The following is a 27,410-nucleotide window of genomic DNA, read 5'->3' on the forward strand; positions in this document are numbered from 1 at the left end:
ATGTACCAAGATGGGATAAGTACCTTGTTTTTACTATTAGGTCCTCCAATAGACTTAAATTTGGGGGGGGGGGGCTGCAACTTCTCTATTGGTGCCGGTCACAATACATTGGCCAACAGGACTCGGGACTATGGGGTCTGTCGGGTTTTACCGAGGTGTCCGAAGCATGCAGCACTATTTTTCCCATCACCTTTGACAGATTGTGCTAGCTCCGAACAGAGTTTCTCACCAGATGTGAACATGGACTTATATGAGAAATTAATAACTGGTGGCAAGGCTCCGAAAATGTTACACCTAACCTAAAATATAGAAGATAGATGCTCCATACCATATGCACCGAATGAAGCCGTTTTATTCCTCCACACTCCTATACGGTTAAAAGAAAGTCTAGACCATATGTGTACAGATAATGATCTTGAGTGCCTGTGGCTGTCTCAGTGGCATTGTACCTGGGCGTTGTGGGTTGACTACAATGTATGCCATTTGTATTGGTTGAAGAAGTACAGAAACAAGATATCAAACATGACCACAAAGTAATCTTGAAATGACCTTGGAGAAAACTTTTATTGGGTCTTTCAAAAGCAGCAGTCCTATGTTAATATGACAGACCCTGTAAAAGGCACTATATGCCACTATACATGAGAAAGAAAAAGAAAGTGGTACTGACCAACTAAATAGATCTTTATGATACCCATACTGAACCATGAAAGACATGGAGTATTGAAACATTTATATATAATCTATGTCCTATTCTATATTTTACCATGTGCTTTTATATATTCTCTAAAAAAAACAATGGACATGTAAGTCCTTGTCCTGGCTGCTTATGACACTAGCAAAGCTCTCTTGCATCTTTTTTTATGGAAAGGATTTCTGAGGCATAGATGAAGTAAAAACACTAGAAGACAAAGATTTCTTTTTTTTTCGATTCTAAACTGTAAAAGTACAAGAATATAGAGTATCGATTACATGGACAATTCAATCCTGGGCCTCAGGAAGTACACTTTGTTAATGACCTCAAATATCCAGACACACAAGCTCACTACATCAAACCATTGTAGAGATATCTAATATTCTCCATAAATAAGGAAATAAAACATTAGCAGCTTAAATTTTGGATATCCACATTGTACCTATGTCCTACACACAAAATAGGCAACCATAGGATGGTGACCAAATGTTCTTCTTGTGCATTCATCAGGAACTAGTGACATCACTTAGACAGGAATAAAGTGCCTTTTGCTTCATTAATGTCAATAGCCCCAAATAATTTCTGGACTATAAATTTAACCCACAAATTGGCTGCATTCATTGTATGACGTTAAAGGGGTTGTCTCCTCCCATAAGCAGATCACAAGGTGTCTGACACTTGGAACACCAGTGATCAACTGTACTCTGTGGGAGAACTTGGCAGAAAGTGTTACATTTCCCTACAGCACTGCCACAGGCGAAATGAAGCATTACACAATTCCCATTGAAATCAATGAGCTGTCCATGTAATGCACAGATGTGTTGGGTCCTCCAGAGCAACAGACGTTCTTTGTAACTAGTCTCTGCTCAGGATAATAGATGAGGGACCTACCTTCATTAATTCAGAATTCCCTAAAAGGATATTTGAAAATAGACAACCCCTTTAATAGATACTTCAATCCAAAATTCACCTAAAATGTTGTTTCTACATTTTCTGTATACTCTTTTATTTTAATATTCACAATTTATATTAGCTACAAGATCACAAAACAACAGCAGTCCGTAGGCTAGGCTGATACCACCATCTTGCTACATGAGAAGGAAGCTAGAGTTGACAAAACTGCCATTGAGTTCACGATCAGTTGGATAAAGATGCCACACAACGTTTCACACCCATGCGTAGTCACTCATCAGATGCCAGAAGTCTTGCTGTGGGGCCCAGGATTCTACTTGTCCGTAACTTGAAGACATATCTATTTAAAGTTTTCAAAAACTTCAGTCTGGAAGTGTTGAGATCTCCCTCTCTCTCTTCAGACGAGTCCAGTAGTTTAGAGAGTGAGAATCCATTATGAGGAATAAGAATCTCTTCTGTTAAAGAAATACTGAGGCACAAAACAGTTGCTTCAACTATTTTCATACATGAAATCCCTTTTCTTGTATATGCATCAATTGTAATCGTAAAGTCTGTATGCTGCTCACTATTCTTCGCTGGTGTCCGATGAGCGTGACACCAATTCTTCTTATGTCACTACAGGAAGAGAAATGAGAATATTACTCAAGATTATCGCTAATAAATGAGAGGAGATGTAGAGCAATTGTATATATACATTACATCCGTGAACTGCAATTGTGACTGTATTTACTGCAGGAATATCACTATCTAAGCCCAATAATACATGTCATCCTATTACAGACCCTATTTTTATATTTTCCAGAACTAAATTTTTACAAGAATTAAGTTTTAGGACATTATCTATATCTATCTAATCTATCTATCTATCTATCTATCTATCTATCTATCTATCTATCTATCTATCTATCTATCTATCTATCTATCTATCTATCTATCTATCTATCTATCTATCTAATCTTATCTATCTATCTATCTATCTATCTATCTATCTATCTATCTATCTATCTATCTATCTATCTATCTATCTATCTATCTATCTATCTATCTATCTATCTATCTATCTATCTATCTATCTATCCCACCATCCAGCAGCACCAGTCAGGAATATAGGTGGGTGCACGTCCCAGGAGCCCGATCACTGCTCCCAGATACTCAATATTCCTACAATAAGAGACAGCACTCCAATTTGTGATAGAAAAAAACGGCTTTTTATTAGCCCCTGTGCAACGTTTCGGCTCTTTACATGGAGCCTTTCTCAAGCATACTTGAGAAAGGCTCCATGTAAAGAGCCGAAACGTTGCACAGGGGCTAATAAAAAGCAGTTTTTTCTATCACAAATTGGAGTGCTGTCTCTTATTGGACGAATATCCATCCATCCATCCATCTATCTATCTGTCTGTCTATCGCTCCCTCTCTCTCTCTGTCTATCTATCCCAATTTTATTAAAGTTTGTCATGTTCATCTACTGGCAGTTTACGGGTTACATTATTTTATTAATGTCAGCATTCTTGTGTATTCTGTTTCTGTTCAACTCAGTTTCCATGATTACTGATTCCTGTGGAGAATGTTTCATGACTCTTACAATAAATAAATCTATTGAGAAGAAAAGAGCTGTACACTTTCAGACTTTCCACCCATGCAGCCAAATTAAATAACCTGGTTTCCCCTGGATGTTTTCTGTCCTTTAATATAGAGGCTGGGTTAGCTTTGGTTTGGCCATGACAATAGAAGCATTAAAACATATTCAATCCTTTTAAATGTCTTTACTCTCAACTGCATACAATGATCTCAGTTGCTTTGTTGGATCATAAGTAAAACAAATTGTATATTAATATACAGTGACTGTACCTCCATCGTCTTCATTTCTCCAAAAGGAGAGAAATTTAATTTGGACACCCTTTCCCCATAACTGAAGTATTATATGCCCCTTATTAAAAGCTGGTCGAACCTGCCAACGCTCTTATATATGGAACCTCCCGACTGTCCCCCAAATGACAGATGTTGGAGGAAAGACGGATCGGGCATGTTGTTCGACATGCCTGATCCTTTGTTCCCATAGGAGATAAGCTGATAAACATACATTTGGCTGACAACTATCCGACAGCTACAGGTTAATCTGGCAGCTATGCCATGTGTATGCCCAGCTTTGGATAAGATGCCCTACTTTTACTCTCTCAAATTTTCCAAATTTATATCTGCTTATCATGTGACTAAAGATGCTTGTACCCTTGGGATAGCTATTGGCCAAATGCTTGTTCGGTCAACGTCTATTCCTTCCGTCCATTAACATGCACGCTCGGCCGAGCGAACATGTTTATTTCCACGGGAACAAAGGATCGGCATGTTAAAATCTGACATGCCCGATCATTCTTTCCCCATACACATTAGTCAGCTGTCTCCACCAAAATGGACTGGTTTGACCGATTATTATTTAATGTGTATGGGCACCTTTTGAAAGTTCTAAAAAATAAAATTTGTGATTTCTGGATAAAGTCTTCTCACAATATACATTTATACATTTGCTCTACTGAATGCATAAGTCAAGCTCTATCAATACGCTGATCCCGCCATAGTGTTTCGGTCATACTGTATTTGGCAATTACTTACTCAATGCACATTCTGCAAACCAAGTCCAACGTTGTAAACCCAGCCGCCATGAAATTACAAGCGTACTGACCCATCTTTATAGACTCTAGCCACTCTGTGACTGTGACAAAAAAATTATATTCTGGTGTTTCCCCTGGTGACTCTGGCATACTGCAGAAAAGAGAAGAAAATTATTTAGTTAGTTAATAGGTCAACCATAGTATAGAACAGATGACTCAACAGTATATATTTTTTCTAAAAAATGTTATGTTGTATGCTGCTAAACTTTTATGCATAGATTAAATTGATATGACTAAGGCCCCATTCACATCATGTTGTTGCCATACATTTAGCATGTACGTTGGGAAAGCTCCCGATATGCACGCTAACCATGTACATAGGGCTCCACTGACGCAGGCCAAAAGAGTGTCATTTTGGCTTTTCTCGGCATATATGTTAAACATAGGCAACAAATGTGATGAAAATGGGGTCTTACTGGTAATAGCTACGAACACTATAGATTTCTACTATACCTGGGTCTATGATGTGGGTATATGTTAAAGCTATTTAAATAGCTTTTAGGTTGTTATCATTATAATAGCCAAACGATAGTGCACTGCTTTTTTCCATTAGCGCTGAGAGCTGAGTCCATAGCCATCACTATCACTGTAACAAAGATGCAACAATAGGGATAGTATGACATGTCTCAGTATATCCCTAGCCTCCTAATGTCATTATCTTACTATAAATTCAAGGTTTATGGCTACTAAGCATTCATTTACCCTGCAGGAGAGATTACTTGATCAATATGAAAACTAAATAATTCTGGATCTTACTTAAAGGACGGGTGTCGCGAAAATTTTTTTTTTATATCAATTTGCTTTTAGTGTTTTATTAAAAAAAATATATATTTATTTGTGTGTTTGTGTTTTACTTTTTTTATTTTCTAACTTTTTCTTCTCTATGGGGGCTGCCATTTTTTTTTTCATCTCTGTATGTGTCGATTAACGACACATACAGACATGGAATACGGCACATACAGCTCCATAGAGAATTCGAACGGGAGCCGTTCCATTCACTATGCTGTACGCCGTCTGTGTGGGAACGGCGCATGAGCCGCTCCCACACAGTCCAAATGGAAGGTCTTCGGCCGAGCGACATCCGGCGCCATTTTCTTGTGGACCGGAAGCCGCGGCCGGACAGTAAGATTACTACTTCCGGTTGCGGCTTCCGGACATGTGTTCTGAAGCAAGCACTAGGAGCAGACGGACGGGAGGGAGCGGCAGCAGCAGGTAAGTTATGTCTGTGTTTGTTCGTGTTTTTACTGTGTGTTTACTACCGTATGTAATTCTCCTACATTGTGCATTCGCTCAAAAAATGGCGACACACAGTGTAGGAGGTTTGAACATTCAATCCCCTCCTTTCTCCTGGCACTAGCCAGGATAAAGGAGGGGGATTGTTTGACGACGCTAGAGCGAGTGTGTCTTCTCAAATTTTGCAGCATAAAGCAATGTGGTTGCTTTACCACATTACCACATTACCCCTGATTTACCACATGCCAATGCTGACATTTTGGGAATTGCTCCATCGAGTGACCAGCACAGGGAAATGTTATAAATTAGAATCTAATTTATAATATTTCCTGACTCGTGAAAAAATTAAAAAAATTAGAACAATGTTTAATCATTTATACACTAACTATACACATTTCCTTTAAAACCTGATTGAATATACCGTAGTAGTCCCTCAAATTACAATGGTTACAATATTGTCAACCTACTATGTTCTTCCTGACACATTATAACTTGAAACCACATGCAAATTATAATGCAAATTACAATGGCCCAGCCAGTTATGCTTTGCGGCACAACGGACTGGTTGAAAGTCCCTGCCAATCCATGCGCATATTTTACAGGTAAAATGTCTGTAAATGACAGCAGGACATTGAGGACAAGTAGAGCCAATCAGTGGGCGCTGCATTACTAAAGAGCATGTGCAGACTAGCTATCTACTAGCGCCTCTCTGCAATACAATGTTAGGCCTCATTCACAACATGTTTCTGCCCTGCGTCAAGCATGTAAGTTGGGAAAGCTCCTGATGTACATGCTAAACGTGTTCATAGGACTACATTAGCCTGACAGAGGCCAAAAGAGTGTCCTTTTAGCCTTCATCGGGCTGGTATAGGTCTGTAAAACATTATTTTTAGGTATTGAATAGCGTATTAGACTATGCTATTCAGTCCCAATACCGAGCGGTATAGTTTTTATTTTAACATGGGAGCCTATGGGTGACATATGCAACTGTATGTCATACATCACAAGCATCTGTTTAACTTATACGTCATGGGCTTTTTAATAGCTTTTCAATAAGTTTATGTTAAAAAACTACCATAATAGCCTATGGGTGACGGATGCCTGTGACAGATGCCTAATAGTGGCATTCGTCACCCATAGACTACAATGGCATCATTTAAGGGTATGTGCACACAACCTATTTTCAGACGTAATGGAGGCGTTTTACGCCTCGAATTACGCCTGAAAAGACGGCTCCAATACGTCTGCAAACATCTGCCCATTGCCTGCAATGGGTTTTACGATGTTCTGTGCAGACGAGGTGTCATTTTACGCGTCGTTGTCAAAAGACGGCGCGTAAAATTTTACGCCCGCGTCAAAGAAGTGCAGGACACTTCTTGGACGTATTTGGAGCCGTTTTTCATTGACTCCAATGAAGACCAGCTCCAATTACATCCGTAAAAGACGCCGCGAGTACTCCTGAAAACAGCTCCGTAATTTCAGACGTATTTTGCTAAGCCGTGTGCACATACCCTAACAATTACGTCATTAAAAAAAAAAGGGTCATGTGAGTTCATGACATATAAATCTACTGGATACCATAATAGTCTATAGGTGACGGATTCCATGGTCAGGTCTCAGTTATAGCCTACAATTAATGTATACGTCAGGAGCTCTCCCCAGTGTATTTGTATGTATTTCAATGTGTGTTAGGATTAGCTGCTGCTTTGGACGCCTGGGGACGATGTCTCCATTGTATTATTAATTTTCCCTGTGTATACTGTACAGGACCCTAAGAAGCTGCTATCCTCATCAGATATAGTGATTCACGCCATCCAGCAGTTCTTTCTGACTCTTATATGTAAGGACTTGCTTTATCGGTTTTAGTTATGTGATTATTTTACTTTACTCTTCATTTTTTCTTATTTTGGGTTGACGTTTGGGGGATTTAAAGCCAATTACTAGTTTCCCTTAGAGTTATCGTCATTAGTTACAATATCTTCATTTTACAATGATCGTACAATGATACATTGTAACTTGAGGGACCACTGTGTACTATTACCCCTCTTGCACACGCCCAAGTTCGGGCCGTGAAAAGCGGTCCAGTTTGGCTGGATTTCCCGGCCCGACCACGGTACAGGTGAACGGGACTCCTAGCATTATGGATATTTTATGATGCTAGGAGTCTCTGCCTCCCCAGGGAACTGCTGTTCCATACTGTATAATTTTGTTCAGTACAGAACAGCAATTCCGTGAGGAGGCATAGACTCCTAGCATCATAAATGTCTATGATGCTAGGAGTCCCATTCACCTGTACCGGGGTTGGGCCGGGGAATCCACACAGGGACCGTTTTTCCCGACCTGAATTAGGTCATGTGAAAGAGGTGTAAGGGAAAATGTAAAAAAAAAAAAAACATTACTCTAACTGCTTGTTTTATGCAGTCTAACGAATCATCAAATTTAAAGATTTTCTAGCCTGGAAAGTCTTAACGCTTGGACTAAGGGAGTTTTCTCACCCTCCAGTGGTTAGGTACAGTTAAAACGTCTATGGTGCCCAGAATGATTAGCACTTTTTTAGTCTCACCATAACCAGACTAGGGTGTGAGGGAGGACTTAGTTGTTAGAAAATTGCAATGTTTGTAGCATTCACAATGCAAAAGCGGGATGTCTATGACAGGGATTGAATACCAAAGAGTGAATTCCTGTGTCAGGCACCGCCCCCTTAGTCCCTGCATAACACAGTGTATCCATTAAAGGACGTCCCTTATTGTGGTCATTTCTAAGCTAACATTTGTATAATTAGGTTTCCTTCCCTGGCAGGTATGTTGCTACAGTATAACAATGGGAACATCAGAACTGATGATACATTAACAGAAGGAACCCATCCAATAAAACAGCAGTGACAATTTATCAGGCGAAGCTTAGTCTTCTGGTATATAGCTAGATGCGCTCACAGCTTATAATAGACAGTACTCATACTTGAAAGGATTGTGTTATTGTAAAAGATAACGGTAATTAACATGATTAAGAGATCTCTCAAGATAACAGCATGCAGTAAATGAGCTAAAAACCACGGCCGCATTGTACTTCTCCAGTGACCAGTTTAAGACCCAAATAAATAATACCGCCATAGTACAGAGGGCACACACAAGTCATTCAGTGCTGAGGCTCCTCTTCATCAGCAGCTGCCTTTATGCACGTGGATTAATAGCAGCTATATTAGTCAAGGTTTTTCTTTATTATGTTCATTGACTTATTTCTCTGTTCATAGGTCAAAGTAGTTTGAATTTAATGATCATGATCCTGTGATCTATTTTCCAATGCCCTTTAGTCTACTGTAGTGTGTTATTCAGTGAAGTTCCCTCATCCATACAGTGAGATGATAAATGAGCATCTTATTATAGATTTAATATAAATATTGAATTTTTTACTGTTAGTTAAAAGAAATGTCCAAATTCCTCAAGCTATTTTTAAAACTAAGGTCGTTTTTTTTAGTAGCAGATCGACTGCGTCTCCCTCACAAGGAACCCCTCTACACATGATCAAAATATATGGATCACAAAAAGTCCTTCTTATTATTATAGATAGACTCACATATTTACAGCTCTTGGATTAAATTAAAGGGGTTGTCCTATCAAGCCGGCCCAGTGACCAGTTGATTGCAATGCGTCAGTCTTTAGAAAACTACCAGTGAGCAAGTTGCTATCACCAGGGAACGTTGCTGCTAGCCACGTCCAGAGCGGGAAAACCACCTCTATGGTGCCCATATGGCCTAATGGATGGGGAGTTCTATTACAGGACAAACATATGACAAACAGCAATTTAGAAATAGATTTAGGACCCACACAGGAAAATCAAGGTTAAATCAACAAGGACAAACATTGGGGCCACGTGACAAAATAGTTTTTTTTAAGAGTTATTGATGGACTGGAGATTATCTCTAAGGTTCCAACTCCGGAAGAAATACAGTTCTGCAGTTTGACTATTTTAAATGCACATCTTTGAAACCAGGGCATAGGGGACGTAGCAGTCACACCCAGGCTCTGAAGCCTAAGGGGCGTCCCTCTGAAACATATAATGAGACCAATTCTACAAATCCTACATTACAGTTAGTGGTCCCTGTTAAGGCTTTTGCATTGGGGCCTAGGATCTTCAAATTATGCCTCTGGCTACCGTAGTCGAATGCGCTACTCATTCCGTCAAAACAACGGAACACTTAAACAACGGTGACAAACAGAAACCATTTGCACCGGATCCGTCACCACTGAAATCAATGGTGATGCAAATGGAAACCTATGGTTTCCGTTTGTTTCAGTTTGGATTTCGTTCTGAAAGCTCAGATGGAACCTATGAACAGAGTCCTAACGCAGATGTGAATGAAGCCTAAGAAATAAGACAATGCCTAGTGTTATATTTCTTACCCCAGAACATCTTCAACAAGTATATTAAGAGAGCTGGGGTTGCGGATGAGCTTGTCTAGAAAGCTGACAATGTCTGAGAACTTAGGTCGGTGATTCCTTTCTTTCTGCCAGCAGAGAAGCATTAACTGATGAAGAGAGACTGGACAACCCATTGGAGCAGGGAGACGATAACCTTCTTCTATAGACAGAATGACCTGAAAATAATCACACACAAGTATTATGTTACTCAAATGACATATTTTAAGTTCACATGTAGCGTTAATACTGAAGATTTTTCGTGTTGAAGATGGACTAAAAATCAGATACCAAACCTACTGCCAGTTATTAGAAGACACATTCATCAAGAAGTGGTACAGGAAAAAGTCTGCATCTTTCAAGAAAACCATGATTTTTATGCAGGACAATGCTCCATCGCATGCATCGAAGTACTCCACTGCATGGCTAGCCAGTAAAGGCCTTAAAGATGAAAAAATGACATGGCCCCGTCCTCACCTGACCTAAACCCGGTTGAGAACTTGTGGGCCCTTCTTAAACGGGAGATTTACGGTGAAGGAAAACAGTACACCTCTCTGATCAGTGTCTGGGAGGCGGTGGTTGCTGCTGCACAAAAAGTTGATCGTCAACAGATTAAGAAACTGACAGATCCCATGGATGGATGGCTTATGACTGTTATTGAAAAGAAGAGTGGCAATATTGGTCACAAATTTTTTTGGGAAATGTCAGAAATGTTTATTCGTAAATTTTGGTTTGTTTACTATTCTCACTTTAACCCCTTAGTGACCACCAATATGCCTTTTCACGGCAGTCACTAAGGGGCCTTAGGCTAGGCCGCCGCCTCTTCACGGCAGCCTAGTCTAAGTACAGCATGGGTGTCTCGTGCAGGCTTGAGTGGGTGCTCGGTTGTCTGATGACAGCCAGGCTACTGCTCCAACGGTAGTGATCGAAGTTTACTTCGATTGCGGCCGTTTAACTGCTTAAATGCTGCAGTCAATAGCAACCGTAGCATTTAAGTCGTTTACAGAGGGAGGGAGTGAGCAAGCTCTGTCACCCATCAGCAACCTGCAAATGCAATCGCGAGCCTCCGATGGGGTGCCATGGCAGCCGGGGGCCTAACAAAGGCCCCTAGGCCTGCCCTGGCTATATGCCTATTAGGTCGCGCCAGAGGCACGTCCTAATAGATTCCCTCTCAGTTTTAAGTAATTAATGTGAAATAAAAATTATTAATAAAGATTACAGTTAAAAAAAAATTAAAACCCCTTTTTCCATTAAAAAGTGGTTTTACTAGGAAAAGTGTAAAAAAGAAATAAAACTACACATATATGGTATCGCCGCGACCATAATGACCCAAACAATAGAGTTAATATGTAATTTAAACCACAAGGGGAACACCGTAAAATAAAAACGATAAAAACTATGGTGGAATTGCTCTTTTTTTCCATTGTCCCCCATAAAAGTTATAATAAAAGTTAATCAATAAGTCCCATGTACCCCCAAAAAGTACCATTAAAAACTATGTCTCATCGCGCAAAAAACAAGCCCACATATCACTAGATTGACGCAAAAATAAAAAATTTATGTCTCTTGGAAAGCGACGATGCAAAAACAAATAATTTCAGTTCAAAAGGGTTTTTATTGTGCAAAAGTTGTAAAACATAAAAAACCTCTACATATGTGGTATCGTCGTAATCGTACCGACCCATAGAATAAAGGTAACATGATATTTACGCCGTACGGTGAACGGTATAAATTTAAAATGCCTACAACAGTGGTGGAATTGCTGTTTTTTCTATCCCTCCCCAAAAAAAGTTAATACCTTTTAATCAAAAAATTATATGTACCCCAAAATGGTGCCAATAAATAATACAACTAATCCTGCAAAAAAAAATAAATTATAATAATGTCCTCATACAGCTATGTCGACTAAAAATAAAACATTTATAGCTCTTTAAATGCGACGATGGAAAAACGAAAAAAATAAAAAAAATATGGCTTCAAATAGGCTGGTCACTAAGGGGTTAACAGATGAAAATAAACAAGTGAGATGGGAAAATTTTCCTTTTTCATTTAGTTACATAATAATTCTACGCACTAAGGATATGTGCACACGAGAGAATTACGTCCGTAATTGACGGACGTATTTCGGCCGCAAGTACCGGACCGAACACAGTGCAGGGAGCCGGGCTCCTAGCATCATAATTATGTACGACGCTAGGAGTCCCTGCCTCCCTGCAGGACAACTGTCCCGTACTGTAATCATGTTTTCAGTACGGGACAGTAATTCCACGGAGAGGCAGGGACTCCTAGCGTCGTACATAACTATGATGCTAGGAGCCCGGCTCCCTGCACTGTGTTCGGTCCGGTACTTGGGGCCGAAATACGTCCGTCAATTACGGACGTAATTCCCTGGTGTGCACATACCCTAATAGTTGCCCAATAAATATGCACACACAGATATTCTCCTAAGAAAGGCCAAACCTCACTTTTACTTTCTTAAATATTCAGGTTTGAGGTTTATTCACATTTTGGATTGACCGACAGCACTGGAGTTGTTCAATAATAAAATGAATCCTTGCCTAATAATTGTACACAGTGTGTATACTGGATACATAATAGATCGAGCTCACACCCAATGCTACTAGGAAATCCCAGAGAGAATATAATTGAGTTTTATACGTTAATCGTATTCGTGGCATAACTCCGGTATTGTGCATAAGGGTGAGATGATAATCCATCGGGTGCTAGAAGTGACGTAATAGCAATTCATACCAAGCTGCAAAGGTATTTTCCTTCTCAGCTTAATAACTATAATGCCACAACATCTATGTATAACAATGGCACTGAGTAGTGAAACCCAATGGCCCTAGAGTTCATTTACCAAGTAATTTCATTATCTCCTCATAGCTACTCCACATGCTGTGCCACGCTCTCTGGAGGCGTTTATTGTCGATTTAGCTGCGAAAAAAAAAAAGCTTTTGATGAATAAATTGAGTAGAAATTGCTACACTTTCTTTTCTCGCCATCAGTTTGAACAATGCAGTGACAGTCCCTTTGGATCTGTTCTTACTCTAGGGAGACACCACACTTACGAACAGCCTGCCATGCTCTTTGTTAAATTTTCCCAAGCAATTATGTCAACATTGTATAAAATCCATTAGCTGTTCTTTATTTCCCCTCTCAAAAAATCGGTGAGTTCTACAGCGCACATTAATTTCTACATTCACTTACAGATTGAAAGAAGTCTTTTAGAATTGTTCCGAACGATAAATGTACTTTGCCTAAACTTTTGTTTTCCTCTGATGAAAATTATTGGAAATGCTTGCCGCACATCGTACCTGTAAGTTGAGTTTTGTACTTTACTTCTTACAGCAGTTTATTCTGAGTGAAAACAAATGAGTAATTCTTTAACCCATGAATACATTGAAGCCTTTTATAGAAGAAGATTTTTCTTTGTGTCATCTTCACATTTAACTACACTTTACTTTCTCAGTAATGAAACTGACCTTTTATACGCTGATTATTGAGTAACTTTTTGTTCAGGGAGAGAAAATAATCTTTTTAATTGGGTTGTTAGTTTCTTGCAAGAAAAATCAAAAGCTGCAAATATTTAAAAATAACAAAAAAAAAACACTACTCACCCCTTTAATCTCCACCGATCCAGCGCAGATGCTTTGGTGGTCCCCTGCCAGCCTTTGTTTGAAAGCTGCCAGTGATGACGTGCCATGTCTGTACCTGACAGTGGCCTCAGCGGTCATATATCCTATTACTGGCATCACCACAGCCATGGCACATTATCACTTGTTGCTTGTAAACGAAGACTGTTGGGGGAAAGCAAAATTATCTGCTCTGATCGGTGGGGGTGTTGAAAAGGCGAGTAGTGTTTTTTTTGTTATTTTAAACATTTGAGGCTTTCTTTTTTTTTTTTAAAAAACATTTATTCAATATTTAATGGCATTTTCATTCAGTTTTTTTTTTATAAAACTGACAATTTCGGGCATTAGCAGCATATTTAAAGTTTTACATTTTTGCAGGACCATTTACAGTCTCCACAACCGGTGGACAGTGGTGCCATGTTACTGGCAGTGGGCAATATTCTTTAATACTAAGGAGAAAAAAATAACTTTATTATGCTTTGCAAGTCAACTATATATTTTCTATCATAACCTTTCATGCTAGGCTTTTCCTTACCCTGTGCAAAGATTCAGTTTGCTGCTCAATCCCTGGGCACATGCACCACCGCCCCCAAACTACAAAGCCAGTATTAGGTTTTAACACAACAGGTGAATTACGCAGTCCATTAAAATGTAATATATACCTGCAACAACAAAAAATTAGACTATGCTTCTTTGTACAGTAACTGCATGTAGTATTTCTGCACAGCTTATTAGCTGTTTGTGTTCTAAACTTTTACTTTAGGAGAAAGGAATTTACTGTTTGAAAGCTACCAGTGTCAGCCATGTTAGCTCTATTGGACTCATTTCTCTGTCACCTGGTCATTGAGAAGGTCTCCCCGACCTCTCTCCCTTTCAGTCATTCTTATTGAGAGAATCCTTCCATCCTCTCATAAGACAGACTTGATTGAATGTGTAAATGTAAAATATAAAATATTTGTTTATTTAGCCATATATAATTCACTCTATTATTTTGTTTTAAAAACAAACAAAAACAGAATTCAGGGATGTGTACTGCAGTTCAATGATGGCATCAGTGTGGGACGAGGTTTCTAGCTGCCTCCTACTTAGGTTTAAATACCTGCATTACTTAGATGTGGTGAGGAGGAGTTCGTATGGAGCAGTGGTTGAGCATGCTCGCTGTCACTACTTACAAACACCATTAGAGTTAGGCCAGATTCACACGAAAGAGTGCAAACTCAAACGTGAAAAACTGCCGTTTTTCACATCTGAGTTGCACCCATCCGGGACCCATTTTCACGAATCCCCATAGATTTGAGTCTATCGAGGGATCTGTGAAAATAGAAGAAAATAGGACATGTTCTATTTTTCTACGGACCCTTCACACTCTCTGTTAAAACAACGTCTGGGTGAGCGCCCCCCATTGAAATACATGCGTCCATGTGACGGCCATTGTTTTAACGGCCGTCACATGAACGTATTCTACGTTCATGTGAATAAGCCCTTACAGAAACTTGGCTGCTTCTGTTCCTCTCACTGAGTTTGTATGGCGCGGCAGTGGGCATGCTCAACCACCGCCCCATACAAACTCCTCCTATCTGCGGTTGTGCATCTGAAGAGGAAGAAGGAGTCTTAACCCCCCTCCCAGTGATCTGTGGGGGTCCCAGAAGTGGATCCTCCAGCGATTAAACTTTTATCCTGTGGATAGGAACCTGTAGAGAGAATGACCCACTGTCATGTCCAGATCCTATGTTTGAGACAATACCAGGAATACTTGATCAAAGGCAAAAGGTAATTGTTTATTGTGGGTGGGGTAACCTTTAAATCTCCATTGCTCTATCTGACTCTTCTAAACAACAATAATAATAAAACAATAAAGTAAAACCAATTCATACAATACATGTTATGGAAACCAGTCTAAATAATATATGGAAAAGCGACTTACATCTTGATTAGACATCTCCCAATATGGCCTCTCTCCATAAGACATCACTTCCCACATCACAATCCCATAGCTCCAGGCATCACTTGCAGAAGAGAACTTTCGATAGGCTATTGCTTCTGGAGCTGTCCACCTGATGGGAATTTTTCCACCCTAAAAAGCAAGGTATCTTCATTAAAATAGTTTCAACAGTTAAAATATACTAAAGAAACCAAAACTGTCATTTAATATTTACTAAGGTCTTGGAAATCCTTGTACTGTACTGGCTGGTGAACGTCACAAATATTCAATTCAATAGAATGGTATACAATCGATGTCACGTCTATGTTTTATTCACAAAATGAAAAATCAGCTGCTATTTTGATTTTTTTGGGGTGGTCACATTTTTTTTCTGCGTGTAAATGAGGTTTTTAAAACACAGTTCACATGCATTGTTGCGCACCCCCCTCTATAACATCCATATGCCCTAAATTTATTAGGAGGCAGAGCTGTAGCTATAATAATAATAATAAACATTTTTATCTATATAGCGCAAACATATTCCGCAGCACTTTACAGTTCAGGGGGTACATTGTACAGACAATATCAGACATTACATAGTGACAAAACTTATTTACAATTCAAACAAGAGGAGTGAGGACCCTGCTCTGAAGAGCTTACAATCTATGAAGCTAGGCTTTCCTTCAACTGAGGCAAAGTTTCCATTTTCTTCCCCCATCCCTGTATCTAAATATCCTAGCCAAGGCAAAGTGGCTTGTTGGCCCCCCTGCTGGCACCCAGCGCCCGGTTCACATGCCCCATTAGACCCCACTACCTGCGCCGCTCAGAAAGGGGTTGGTTTCACCATTTAAGATTATTAAGAAATTAATTATGGTATTACAAAGTTATCTGGGAATAATATGAGTTCTACAGAGTTTTTGGTCATATATTTTTTAGCCACCATGCCAGTCGCCTTGAACCGTGGATAAAATACCGGTTCGCAAAGCAGAGCTTTCTATCTTCTACCATAACTGTGATGGTGATTGTAACCACACATCATTCCATTGAGTTTACTCCACTTAATGCTGTCTAGGAAACATGTCCTAAATATGCTAAATGCTTGCTTGCCATTTAGTTGCTATTTAGAGATATTCCTAAATGATCTGAGTACTGAAGAGGATTCATCAAACCTGTCACTTTCCTACTCTAGAAAACCTTTATTCGTAACAAGATTTCTTTCCTGAGTGGGTCGATGTTGCATTTCTGACCGGATTATAAAACTATAATGAGCTGGGAGAAAAATGCTAATTTAATTCCTAAGCAATATGCAGTATTAACCGAGCTATTGAAACGTTTATGAATCAGATTCGCCGTGCCTTCTGACTCATGACAATGCTGAATTAGCACCAAATGTAATTAAATGACAAATTACAGTGGACTGTCAAGGATCTGTGCTAATGAGCATAGAAGTGTCACATGAACTCAGTAAGGTCTAGAAGAATGTCCAGTGGACGACACTGAACAGATCCTCTCTACACAATGTCGCAGATCAGATACTGTCTTATGTACTGTCTCATGTACTGTCTCATGTACTGTCTCATGTACTGTCTCATGTACTGTCTCATGTACTGTCTCATGTACTGTCTCACGTATAAAGGGAGATAAGTTCAAATGAAACATTACACAAAGATGGCAATTGCCACCAAGTATGAAAAGTAAGCTTGAAGTCTGTGTCTCCTCTCAGATCTTTTTTTATTTTTCTCCTCTCATTATCCTTTTGTTACGATCAATTAAGTGGAAAAATGTCGTGGGAGACGCTTGACAAGAAAAAGAACATCTCGCTGTTTAAAATATTAATCCCCTGCAATTTTTTTTTTGAATCGTGTTTCATTTTTCCATGCTGGGTACTGCACAGCAGAGTAAGTGTGGAAAATAAGACTAAATGAAGTCATGGACAAACTTCTTTCTGTGTGGTAAATAAATACAAGATCATTATTTGATCGTTCATAACATATTATTTGCGTAGCACCAACCACTTCTGGAGAGCTGTACAAAGAATTTATTTACTCCCATTGGACCATGGCTCCATAGTCATGATCACCCCTGTCTACCCCACCCATGGCTTGGCAAGTGTAGAGCATGTTTAAGGATATCACCATGGGCTCAAAAAGACCAGTTGGCCCTAGTACCTGACCAGGACTTGCTGATGCCAGCATTGACCAGTACCAATTTTACATGAAGCCAAATAACCTAATAATATGATTTAGAACCACCGAAAAGGCCATACTTACAAATGGACACAGCCAGGTCAGAAACGCATCCCATGCACCACACACCACTCCCCTCAAGACCAGTGGGAGTGGCTATTATTATTTAAAGCACCTGCTCACTCCATCAGCGTTTCTAACCTGGCTGTGTCCATTTGTAAGTATGGCCTTTTTCGGTGGTTTTGTATATGTCCCCTTGTTTTTATCGGTTTAATATGTTTTAGAGTGCGGGTACCAGGAAGAAAAGTGCATGTCCTTCTATCACATCAAAGAAATAGCATCAATATAATCAGTAGTTGTCTATAATGTATTAACCCACCGCAGCCATTTTTTGTTTTTTTCACTTTTGTTTTTTCTTCCCCGCCTTCCAAAATAACTTTTTTATTTTTCCATTGACATAGATTTATAAGGGCTTTTTTTTTTTTGCAAGACGAGTTGTTGTTTGTTAATGACACCATTAATGTACCATATAATAGGTGGACTGAAAAAAACATTCCTCTATTGTTTTTTAGTTTGGTTTAGTTTTTATGGCATTCAGTGATCGATAAAAATGACATGTTAACCTTATTCTGCGGGTCAATATGATTCCGGCGATACCAAATTGATATAGTTTTTTTAAAATCTTTTACTAATTTTACAAAATAAAAACAATTTATTTGTTTTGACATATTTTGAGAGCAATACGTTTTTTATTCTTCTGTCAATGGTGCTATGTGAGGGCTTGTTTTTTTGCGGGGCGAGCTGTAATTTTTATTGGTACATTTTTGTGGCACATACAACTTTTTGATCACTTTTTATTCACTTTTTTTGCCCAGGTAGGTGACCAAAATAACCATTATATTTGAATAGTTCTGACTTTTATGGACGCAACCATATCAATTATGTTTTGTTTTTTTGTTGTTGTTTTTTTTTTTACACTAAGTGGGAAAATGTGAAAAGTTTTTTTTTTACTATATATTTTTTTCCTATATTTCTAAAAATATTAACATATGTTTTTCTTTTTTTCAGTCCCACTAGGGAACTTGGACAAACAATAATTAAATGCCTGGTACAATACACTGCAGCTATGTTTTTCCAATACTGTACAACCTCCAAAACATTGTGGTTTAGGATGGGTTCACACGACCTATTTTCAGGCGTAAACGAGGCGTATTATGCCTCGATTTACGCCTGAAAATACGGCTCCAATACGTCGGCAAACATCTGCCCATTCATTTGAATGGGTTTGCCGACGTACTGTGCCGACGACCAGTAATTTACGCATCGTCGTTTCACAGCTGTCAAGTGCAGGCCACTTCTTTGAAACGTAATTTGAGCTGTTTTTCATTGAAGTCAATGATGAAGAGCTCAAGATTACGGGAGTCAAAGACGCCTCGCATAATGCGAGGAGGAGCTTTTACGTCTGAAACTACGCAGCTGTTTTCTCCTGAAAACAGTCTGTCTTTTCAGACGTAAAAGCCACTTATCGTGTGCACATACCCTTAAACCTCATTAGATGGCTATACAGTACCTTATCCTAACTTTCCATATTCCAGATGTAACTTTTGGACCTTCACACAGTTCTACTGAACCAAACTAACACCACCATAGATCCTATGATGCTGTACATACACAGTTACATATATATCTTTTGGTCGTAAAAATTGTTAGACTATCAAAATTCTTATCAGGAATCATAAAATAAGTTATCGGCAAAGGAAATCTTTGAAAAGAGGGGAAACTAACTCATCTAATGCAAATGATCACAGAGTCCATTATAATGTGTTGTGTGTAATAAGAATATGATCTCATGTATTTGGCTTTATTAGAATTGCAGATGTCTGAGACTTCATGCAATTATAATTGCTAAACTAAATACCTTTGAATTTCCCATTTCTGAGCTTGGTGGTTTAAGTGGCTTGTGAACTAAGTGGAGTTCTAAAACCGGATTGTGTTGCTGTACTTCTGTATTGTGTTGCTGTATTTCTGTATTCGTTCCAGCTGACCAGCTGACGAGGGGGAAGGGGTTAACTGGACACAGATTCGTTCCAGCTGACCAGCTGACGAGGGGGAAGGGGTTAACTGGACACAATTCGTTCCAGCTGACCAGCTGACGAGGGGGAAGGGGTTAACTGGACACAGGTGGTATAAATTAGTCAGCAGACCTCATTTTGAGCTTGCTCTTTCTGAGCTTGGTGGTTTAAGTGGCTTGTGAACTAAGTGGAGTTCTAAAACCGGATTGTGTTGCTGTACTTCTGTATTGTGTTGCTGTATTTCTGTGTTTGTGAATCTGTTTTGATTGCTAGCAAATAGAAGATAGCAAAAACTCACACAATTTAAAAAAAAAATTTGTAAATTTTTTTTTTTTTTTTTTTTTTTTTTTTTTCCCTTGCAGATTCGTTCCAGCTGACCAGCTGACGAGGGGGAAGGGGTTAACTGGACACAGATTCGTTCCAGCTGACCAGCTGACGAGGGGGAAGGGGTTAACTGGACACAGGTGGTATAAATTAGTCAGCAGACCTCATTTTGAGCTTGCTCTTTCTGAGCTTGGTGGTTTAAGTGGCTTGTGAACTAAGTGGAGTTCTAAAACCGGATTGTGTTGCTGTACTTCTGTATTGTGTTGCTGTATTTCTGTGTTTGTGAATCTGTTTTGATTGCTAGCAAATAGAAGATAGCAAAAACTCACACAATTTAAAAAAAAAATTTGTAAATTTTTTTTTTTTTTTTTTTTTTTTTTTTTTCCCTTGCAGATTCGTTCCAGCTGACCAGCTGACGAGGGGGAAGGGGTTAACTGGACACAGATTCGTTCCAGCTGACCAGCTGACGAGGGGGAAGGGGTTAACTGGACACAGGTGGTATAAATTAGTCAGCAGACCTCATTTTGAGCTTGCTCTTTCTGAGCTTGGTGGTTTAAGTGGCTTGTGAACTAAGTGGAGTTCTAAAACCGGAGTTGAAAAGAGGAGTTGAAGCCCCAGTAAGTACTCTTCTTTTTCTTTGACAATTGTTCGCTGTTTTGGTGTAACTTGGATAATGGATAGCAAGATTGGAGGTTTTCTTCAGTGCACAGTTTGTCATATGTATACACGACTGGAGCCGGAGTTCCAGGGTGAATATCTCTGTGGCAGATGTGAGCATGTTGTTCACCTGGAAGCTCGTATTAGAGATCTGGAGGAGCAGAATGCAACACTGAGGAGGATAGACAATTTTGAGCGGAGCTTGCTGCTCACAGAGCATGCAGTTAGTGGGTTAGAACTGGAGGGTGAAGACATGGGTGAGCAGGATCAGGTAAGTAGCTGGGTTAATGTAGTTAGGGGCAGTAGAAAGGGGTCAAAGACAAGGAAGGCCGATCCGGTTTCTGGTATTCCAAGCAAAATTGCCAGGTTGGGTGATGATGCGAGGGTGTCAGTCTCAGAAAAGGCAGCCCTAGTGGATACTGATCTCCCTAACAGCCGGGAGAACAGCCCAGCTAGTAGTCGGCGGGATGGTAATGCAGGCAAGCCAAGACAATTGATAGTCGTAGGGGATTCTATAATCAGGAAGACGGATAGAATAATTTGTCGCCAAGACCGCCTCAACCGAATGGTTTGCTGTCTCCCTGGTGCCAGGGTTCGGCATGTGGTGGAACGGGTGGACAAATTGCTGGGAGGGGCTGGTGATGATCCAGCTGTCGTGGTCCATGTCGGTACCAACGACAGAATAAATGGTAGGTGGAGGAGCCTTAAGAATAATTTTAAAGAACTAGGCTACAAGCTGAAGGGAAGGACCTCCAAGGTTGTATTCTCAGGAATACTGCCTGTGCCATGCGCATCACAGGAAAGACAGCGGGAGCTTAGGGAGTTAAATGCATGGCTGAAGTCTTGGTGTAGAGGAGAAGGATTTGGGTTCCTAGAGCACTGGGCTGACTTTTCATTGGGGTACAAACTGTATTCTGCAGATGATTTGCACCTAAATGGAAGGGGGTCCGCTGTGCTGGGGGAGAGAATTCTAGCTGGGGTGGCGGAGTTTTTAAACTAGGGCTGAGGAGGGAGGTCAATGTAGAAAAAAAAGGGGTAGCCAGGTTAGAGAGGGGTCAGACTATATTGGTGGGGGGAGAAACAGAATGTGGGGAGAGGACTAGACAACAAGATAAGGAGATCCTTTCGTTACAAAACATCAGTGTAAATAAAAAGGACCGATTAATGTCAAATCACATTTCTGATAATAAAAGTGAAAAACTGACAGGCAAGTTAAAGTGTATGTTCACAAATGCCAGAAGTCTAGCAAGCAAAATGGGGGAGCTGGAGGCCTTGATACTGGAAGAAAATATAGATATAGTTGGTGTTGCTGAAACATGGCTGGACTCTTCACATGACTGGGCTGTAAATCTACAGGGTTTTACACTTTTTCGTAAAGACAGGACAAATAGGAAAGGTGGTGGTGTATGTCTGTATGTGAGAAGTGATATGAAGGCGAGTGTGAAAGAGACAATAGTGGGTGAAGACTGTGAGGAGGTTGAAACCTTGTGGGTGGAACTAGAAAGGGAGGTGATCACTGAAAAAATTACTTTTGGTGTAATCTATAGACCCCCCAATATAACTGAGGAGATGGAAGGTCAGATATATAAACAGATGGAGCGGGCTGCACAGGCGGGTACTGTAGTGATAATGGGAGATTTTAATTTCCGGGATATTAATTGGTGTCATGGTTCGGCTTCAACTGCAAAGGGGAGACATTTCCTCAACCTGTTGCAGGAAAATTTTATGGGCCAGTTTGTGGAAGACCCGACTAGAGGTGAAGCTCTGTTGGATCTGGTCATTTCTAATAATGCAGATCTTGTTGGGAATGTCAATGTTCGTGAAAACCTCGGTAACAGTGATCATAATATAGTTACATTTTACCTATACTGTAAAAAACAAACGCAGGCTGGGAGGGCAAAAACATTTAATTTTAAGAAAGCCAATTTCCCCAGGATGAGGGCTGCAATTCAGGATATAGACTGGGAAGAACAAATGTCAAATAATGGAACAAATGATAAATGGGAGATTTTCAAATCTACTTTGAGTTATTATAGTGCAAAATTTATTCCTACAGGTAATAAGTATAAACGACTCAAATTAAACCCCACATGGCTTACACCTTCTGTGAAAGGGGCAATACATGACAAAAAAAGGGCATTTAAAAAATACAAATCTGAGGGTACAGCTGTAGCCTTTGTAAAATATAAAGAGCTTAATAAAATCTGTAAAAATGTAATAAAATTAGCAAAAATACAAAATGAAAGGCAGGTGGCCAAGGATAGTAAAACAAATCCTAAAAAATTCTTCAAGCATATAAATGCAAAAAAGCCAAGGTCTGAACATGTAGGACCCCTAGATAATGGTAATGGGGAGTTGATCACAGGGGATCAAGAGAAGGCAGAGTTACTAAATGGGTTCTTTAGCTCTGTATATACAACAGAAGAAAGAGCAGCTGATGTAGCCGGTGCCAGTGCTGTTAATATATCAGTTGATATACTGAATTGGATGAATGTAGAGATGGTCCAAGCTAAATTAAATAAAATAAATGTGCACAAGGCTCCGGGACCAGATGGGTTACACCCTAGAATTCTTAAAGAGCTTAGTTCAGTTATTTCTGTCCCCCTTTTCATAATATTCAGAGAATCTCTAGTGACTGGTATAGTGCCAAGGGACTGGCGCAGGGCAAATGTGGTGCCTATTTTCAAAAAGGGCTCTAGGTCTTCCCCGGGTAATTATAGACCAGTAAGCTTAACATCCATCGTGGGGAAAATGTTTGAGGGGCTATTGAGGGACTATATACAGGATTATGTGACAATAAATAGCATTATAAGTGACAGCCAGCACGGTTTTACTAAGGACAGAAGTTGTCAAACTAACCTAATCTGTTTTTATGAAGAGGTGAGCAGAAGTCTAGACAGAGGGGCCGCTGTGGATTTAGTGTTTTTAGACTTTGCAAAGGCATTTGACACTGTCCCCCATAGACGCCTAATGGGTAAATTAAGGACTATAGGTTTAGAAAATATAGTTTGTAATTGGATTGAGAATTGGCTCAAGGACCGTATCCAGAGGGTTGTGGTCAATGATTCCTTCTCTGAATGGTCCCCGGTTATAAGTGGTGTACCCCAGGGTTCAGTGCTGGGACCACTATTATTCAACTTATTTATTAATGATATAGAGGAAGGGATTAATAGCACTATTTCTATTTTTGCAGATGACACCAAGCTATGTAATATAGTTCAGACTATGGAAGATGTTCATGAATTACAGGCAGATTTAAACAAACTAAGTGTTTGGGCGTCCACTTGGCAAATGAAGTTTAATGTAGATAAATGTAAAGTTATGCATCTTGGTACCAACAACCTGCATGCATCATATGTCCTAGGGGGCGCTACACTGGCGGATTCACTTGTTGAGAAGGATCTGGGTGTACTTGTAAATCATAAACTCAATAACAGCATGCAGTGTCAATCAGCTGCTTCAAAGGCCAGCAGGATATTGTCGTGTATTAAAAGAGGCATGGACTCGCGGGACAGGGATGTAATAATGCCACTTTACAAAGCATTAGTGAGGCCTCATCTAGAATATGCAGTTCAGTTCTGGGTTCCAGTTCATAGAAAGGATGCCCTGGAGTTGGAAAAAATACAAAGAAGAGCAACGAAGCTAATAAGGGGCATGGAGAATTTAAGTTATGAGGAAAGATTGAAAGAATTAAACCTATTTAGCCTTGAAAAAAGAAGACTAAGGGGGGACATGATTAACTTATATAAATATATTAATGGCACATACAAAAAATATGGTGAAATCCTGTTCCTTGTAAAACCCCCTCAAAAAACAAGGGGGCACTCCCTCCGTCTGGAGAAAAAAAGGTTCAAGCTGCAGAGGCGACAAGGCTTCTTTACAGTGAGAACTGTGAATTTATGGAATAGCCTACCGCAGGAGCTGGTCACAGCAGGGACAGTAGATGGCTTTAAAAAAGGGTTAGATAATTTCCTAGAACAAAAAAATATTAGCTCCTATGTGTAGAAATTTTTCCTTCCCTTTTCCCTTCCCTTGGTTGAACTTGATGGACATGTGTCTTTTTTCAGCCGTACTAACTATGTAACTATGTAACTATATGTAATCTGCAATGTAATTAAAATTAAAGAAAGCTGTTACAGGTGGCTCTGAACAATTATTAGAATAAAAATGACTTATTCTAAGAAAATAACTTTTATAGACTAATCTATCATAAAAGAGGGTCATTATCTTAATTGAAATAAGGTTTTAGTTTTGTAAGAGATCCCCTTCCTTTTAATTGAATTTGTGCTTACATTTATTGCAGGAAAAGCTTCTTAAGCTTATTTCTTTTTAGTGTGCCAGTTTCATAATGAATGTTTTTGTGGTTGCTTAGTCTAGTAGCACAATGCAATGCAATATAACTGTATTGCTTATCTCCAGGTTACTTAGAAATGAAATAAGCAGCTAAGCTCCAACTTTTGTGATTTCTGGAAGTACGCATTTAATGAATGCTACACGGTAATGTGAGAGATCTGTAGGTGTAAAAGTCATTGTCACATAATGCAAACTTGTGTATACGACTGTGAAATATAGCAAGTGCAGGACCATAGAGCAATAGGCATTTTTCCCTATGCAAGTGAGTATGAAATGGCAAAAAATATATCACATGGAGGGATTTTTTAAAAACTCCCAAGAATCAGCTGCTTCTTGATGTAGAAATGTTCTGCACTCTTATATCAACTTGGTTAGTTTACTCTAGGAAGACGGTAACTGCCCCTCATTGCTTCTTTGCTGTCAGCTGCAGCAAATGGTCACACACTGTCGCAAAAAATTATCTAATACCTGTTTTATTTGCCAATAGTTCATTAATAACTTTTTAAAGTGTGCCTGCAACCAAAAATGAAAATTTGACAGTGATCCTGTCTTTATGCCGATCTCTGTGGATCTGGCTTCTCCAACCTCCGGCGATCAGCTATTATCATCGAGGGATACCATGTCTGGCTTTACATTTTTCCTGTAGTTGCAGGGGAAAGGTAGCATTACATGGCGGCCATTCTAATAATGACCAACCATGTAATGCATGGATGGGCAGGACCCCTCCTCAATGATGTCCATATACCCTAAAAGGGTACAAGAGACAACCCCTTTAAATACAGTAACAGTTTGAAATCCTTATCTTGTAAACTCAGCTTTTTATGCCCCAGACTTCTGTCTTCTGTTTCTTCTACAGCAAGTATCTGTCTGACAGACGCCATAGTCGACCATGTTAGCTCTAATGGGACAAAATTCCCACTCTTTTGTTCACCTTGAGGACCATCTCCCTTTTCTTAGCTTTCCTTGGTAATGAGTCCCTGGTATCAGTGACCAAATATTTTCGTGACCATCATGGATTTGTTAACAGATCTGAGCCACCAGAGCGAAATATTTTTTTAATTGGTGAGGATAAATTCTGGGATTCAATTCCAGGCTTATCTCCTCTTCCTCCCAGTACTTTATTATTTCTGCATTCTTTATTTTCATATCTACATACCGTATATTCTCATGAACCATATGTACATATACTATCAGGGCTGGACTTATCATCAGAGGCAACTGTGTAAAGGAACGAGGCCCCATTTATTATAATTTACTCACCGTAATAATAATCCTTTTATGCTAAAGGTTTACATGTAGGTGGCGAGCACATGTAAAGAGAACATGTAATGTCACTTTATCATGTAGTCACTGTTATAGTCCAAATCCGAAGCCCTGATAGAAAGGGCTCATACACACAGCCATCTATGGGGCCCTACTGTACCTCTGCGTGCCTCCAATTTAATCCAGAGATATATAGAGGATTTTCTATTGGATTCTGTATCATACGGCTCGTACAGCTCGGCTCTGTCATGTGTATGAGGCCTAAGCAAAACTTTCCTTCACCTGGGGCAAAGATTCAGTTCACTGCCCTAGCCGTTTCTAAAGTGGCTTTATAGTGCACCCCCTGACACCCAGCACCAGGACCACATGCTGTGCCAGTCCTCCTAGCTACACCCAGGGTTATAGAGGTATTTGCATGCATCCATATGAACATTTATATACATAGGCCCCTATGGATGTATCACATATCTAAGGATGAGATGTAAGTAGACAAATAGTACACCCCCACAAATTCCTTTCCCATTCAGCTATGGTGCCCCGGATGAGTGCTATGATACTACATTATAACAGGGACTATAGTAGAGGAATTTTAAATAACAAATTATTAATATTGTTAGGTCAATATATGTCTGTACTTGCCAAAAATGTCTCTACTGTCCAATTCCAACTAAGAATATTAAGTTTATTGTGAACTTCAGTAGACAATGTTTTATCTACCCAGAGAGAAAAGTTCAGAAAATACTGTGTCTGGGAGATTAAGAGAGAAAAAAAATTAAAAGGAACATTTTATCCTTTGTCAACATGCCGCCATTATTCAGTGCATTTGGAATGTCTTCCTTACTTTACCCATGTTTTATGTTACATTTTACACTATCTGTCAACCTGATGGAAATCACTATTGATTTCTTCTGCCGCTGAAACAGCCACAAATATGTTTGTGAACATCCTGCAGATTGCAGCCAGCAGAGATGTTTAAATACTAATCCCAACATCTGATGATTTACGGCTTATTAATGTGCAATGTGGGAATTAGTCATATGACTGGAAGCCGCCTGTAATTAAGTTTAACGTTCCCATCTATA

General features: G+C 39.5%; 1 protein-coding gene across 3 annotated transcripts in view; it reads right to left on the minus strand.

Moving 5' to 3' along the window:
- Positions 1–534: 534 nt before the first annotated feature.
- The window catches only part of EPHA6 (EPH receptor A6), an 886,412-nt gene continuing 859,536 nt past the window's right edge, over positions 535–27,410 (minus strand). For all 3 annotated transcript variants that reach the window (XM_075854449.1, XM_075854448.1, XM_075854450.1), the window contains 4 exons: positions 15,477–15,626; positions 9,903–10,096; positions 4,211–4,360; positions 535–2,218 (listed from right to left, as the gene is read on the minus strand). In XM_075854449.1, coding sequence (XP_075710564.1) covers positions 2,104–2,218; positions 4,211–4,360; positions 9,903–10,096; positions 15,477–15,626 — 609 coding nt within the window. In that variant the 3' untranslated portion in view covers positions 535–2,103. The remainder of the gene's footprint in view (positions 2,219–4,210; positions 4,361–9,902; positions 10,097–15,476; positions 15,627–27,410) is intronic.

Source organism: Rhinoderma darwinii, chromosome 2 (assembly GCF_050947455.1).
Source record: "Rhinoderma darwinii isolate aRhiDar2 chromosome 2, aRhiDar2.hap1, whole genome shotgun sequence".
NCBI lineage: Eukaryota > Metazoa > Chordata > Amphibia > Anura > Rhinodermatidae > Rhinoderma > Rhinoderma darwinii.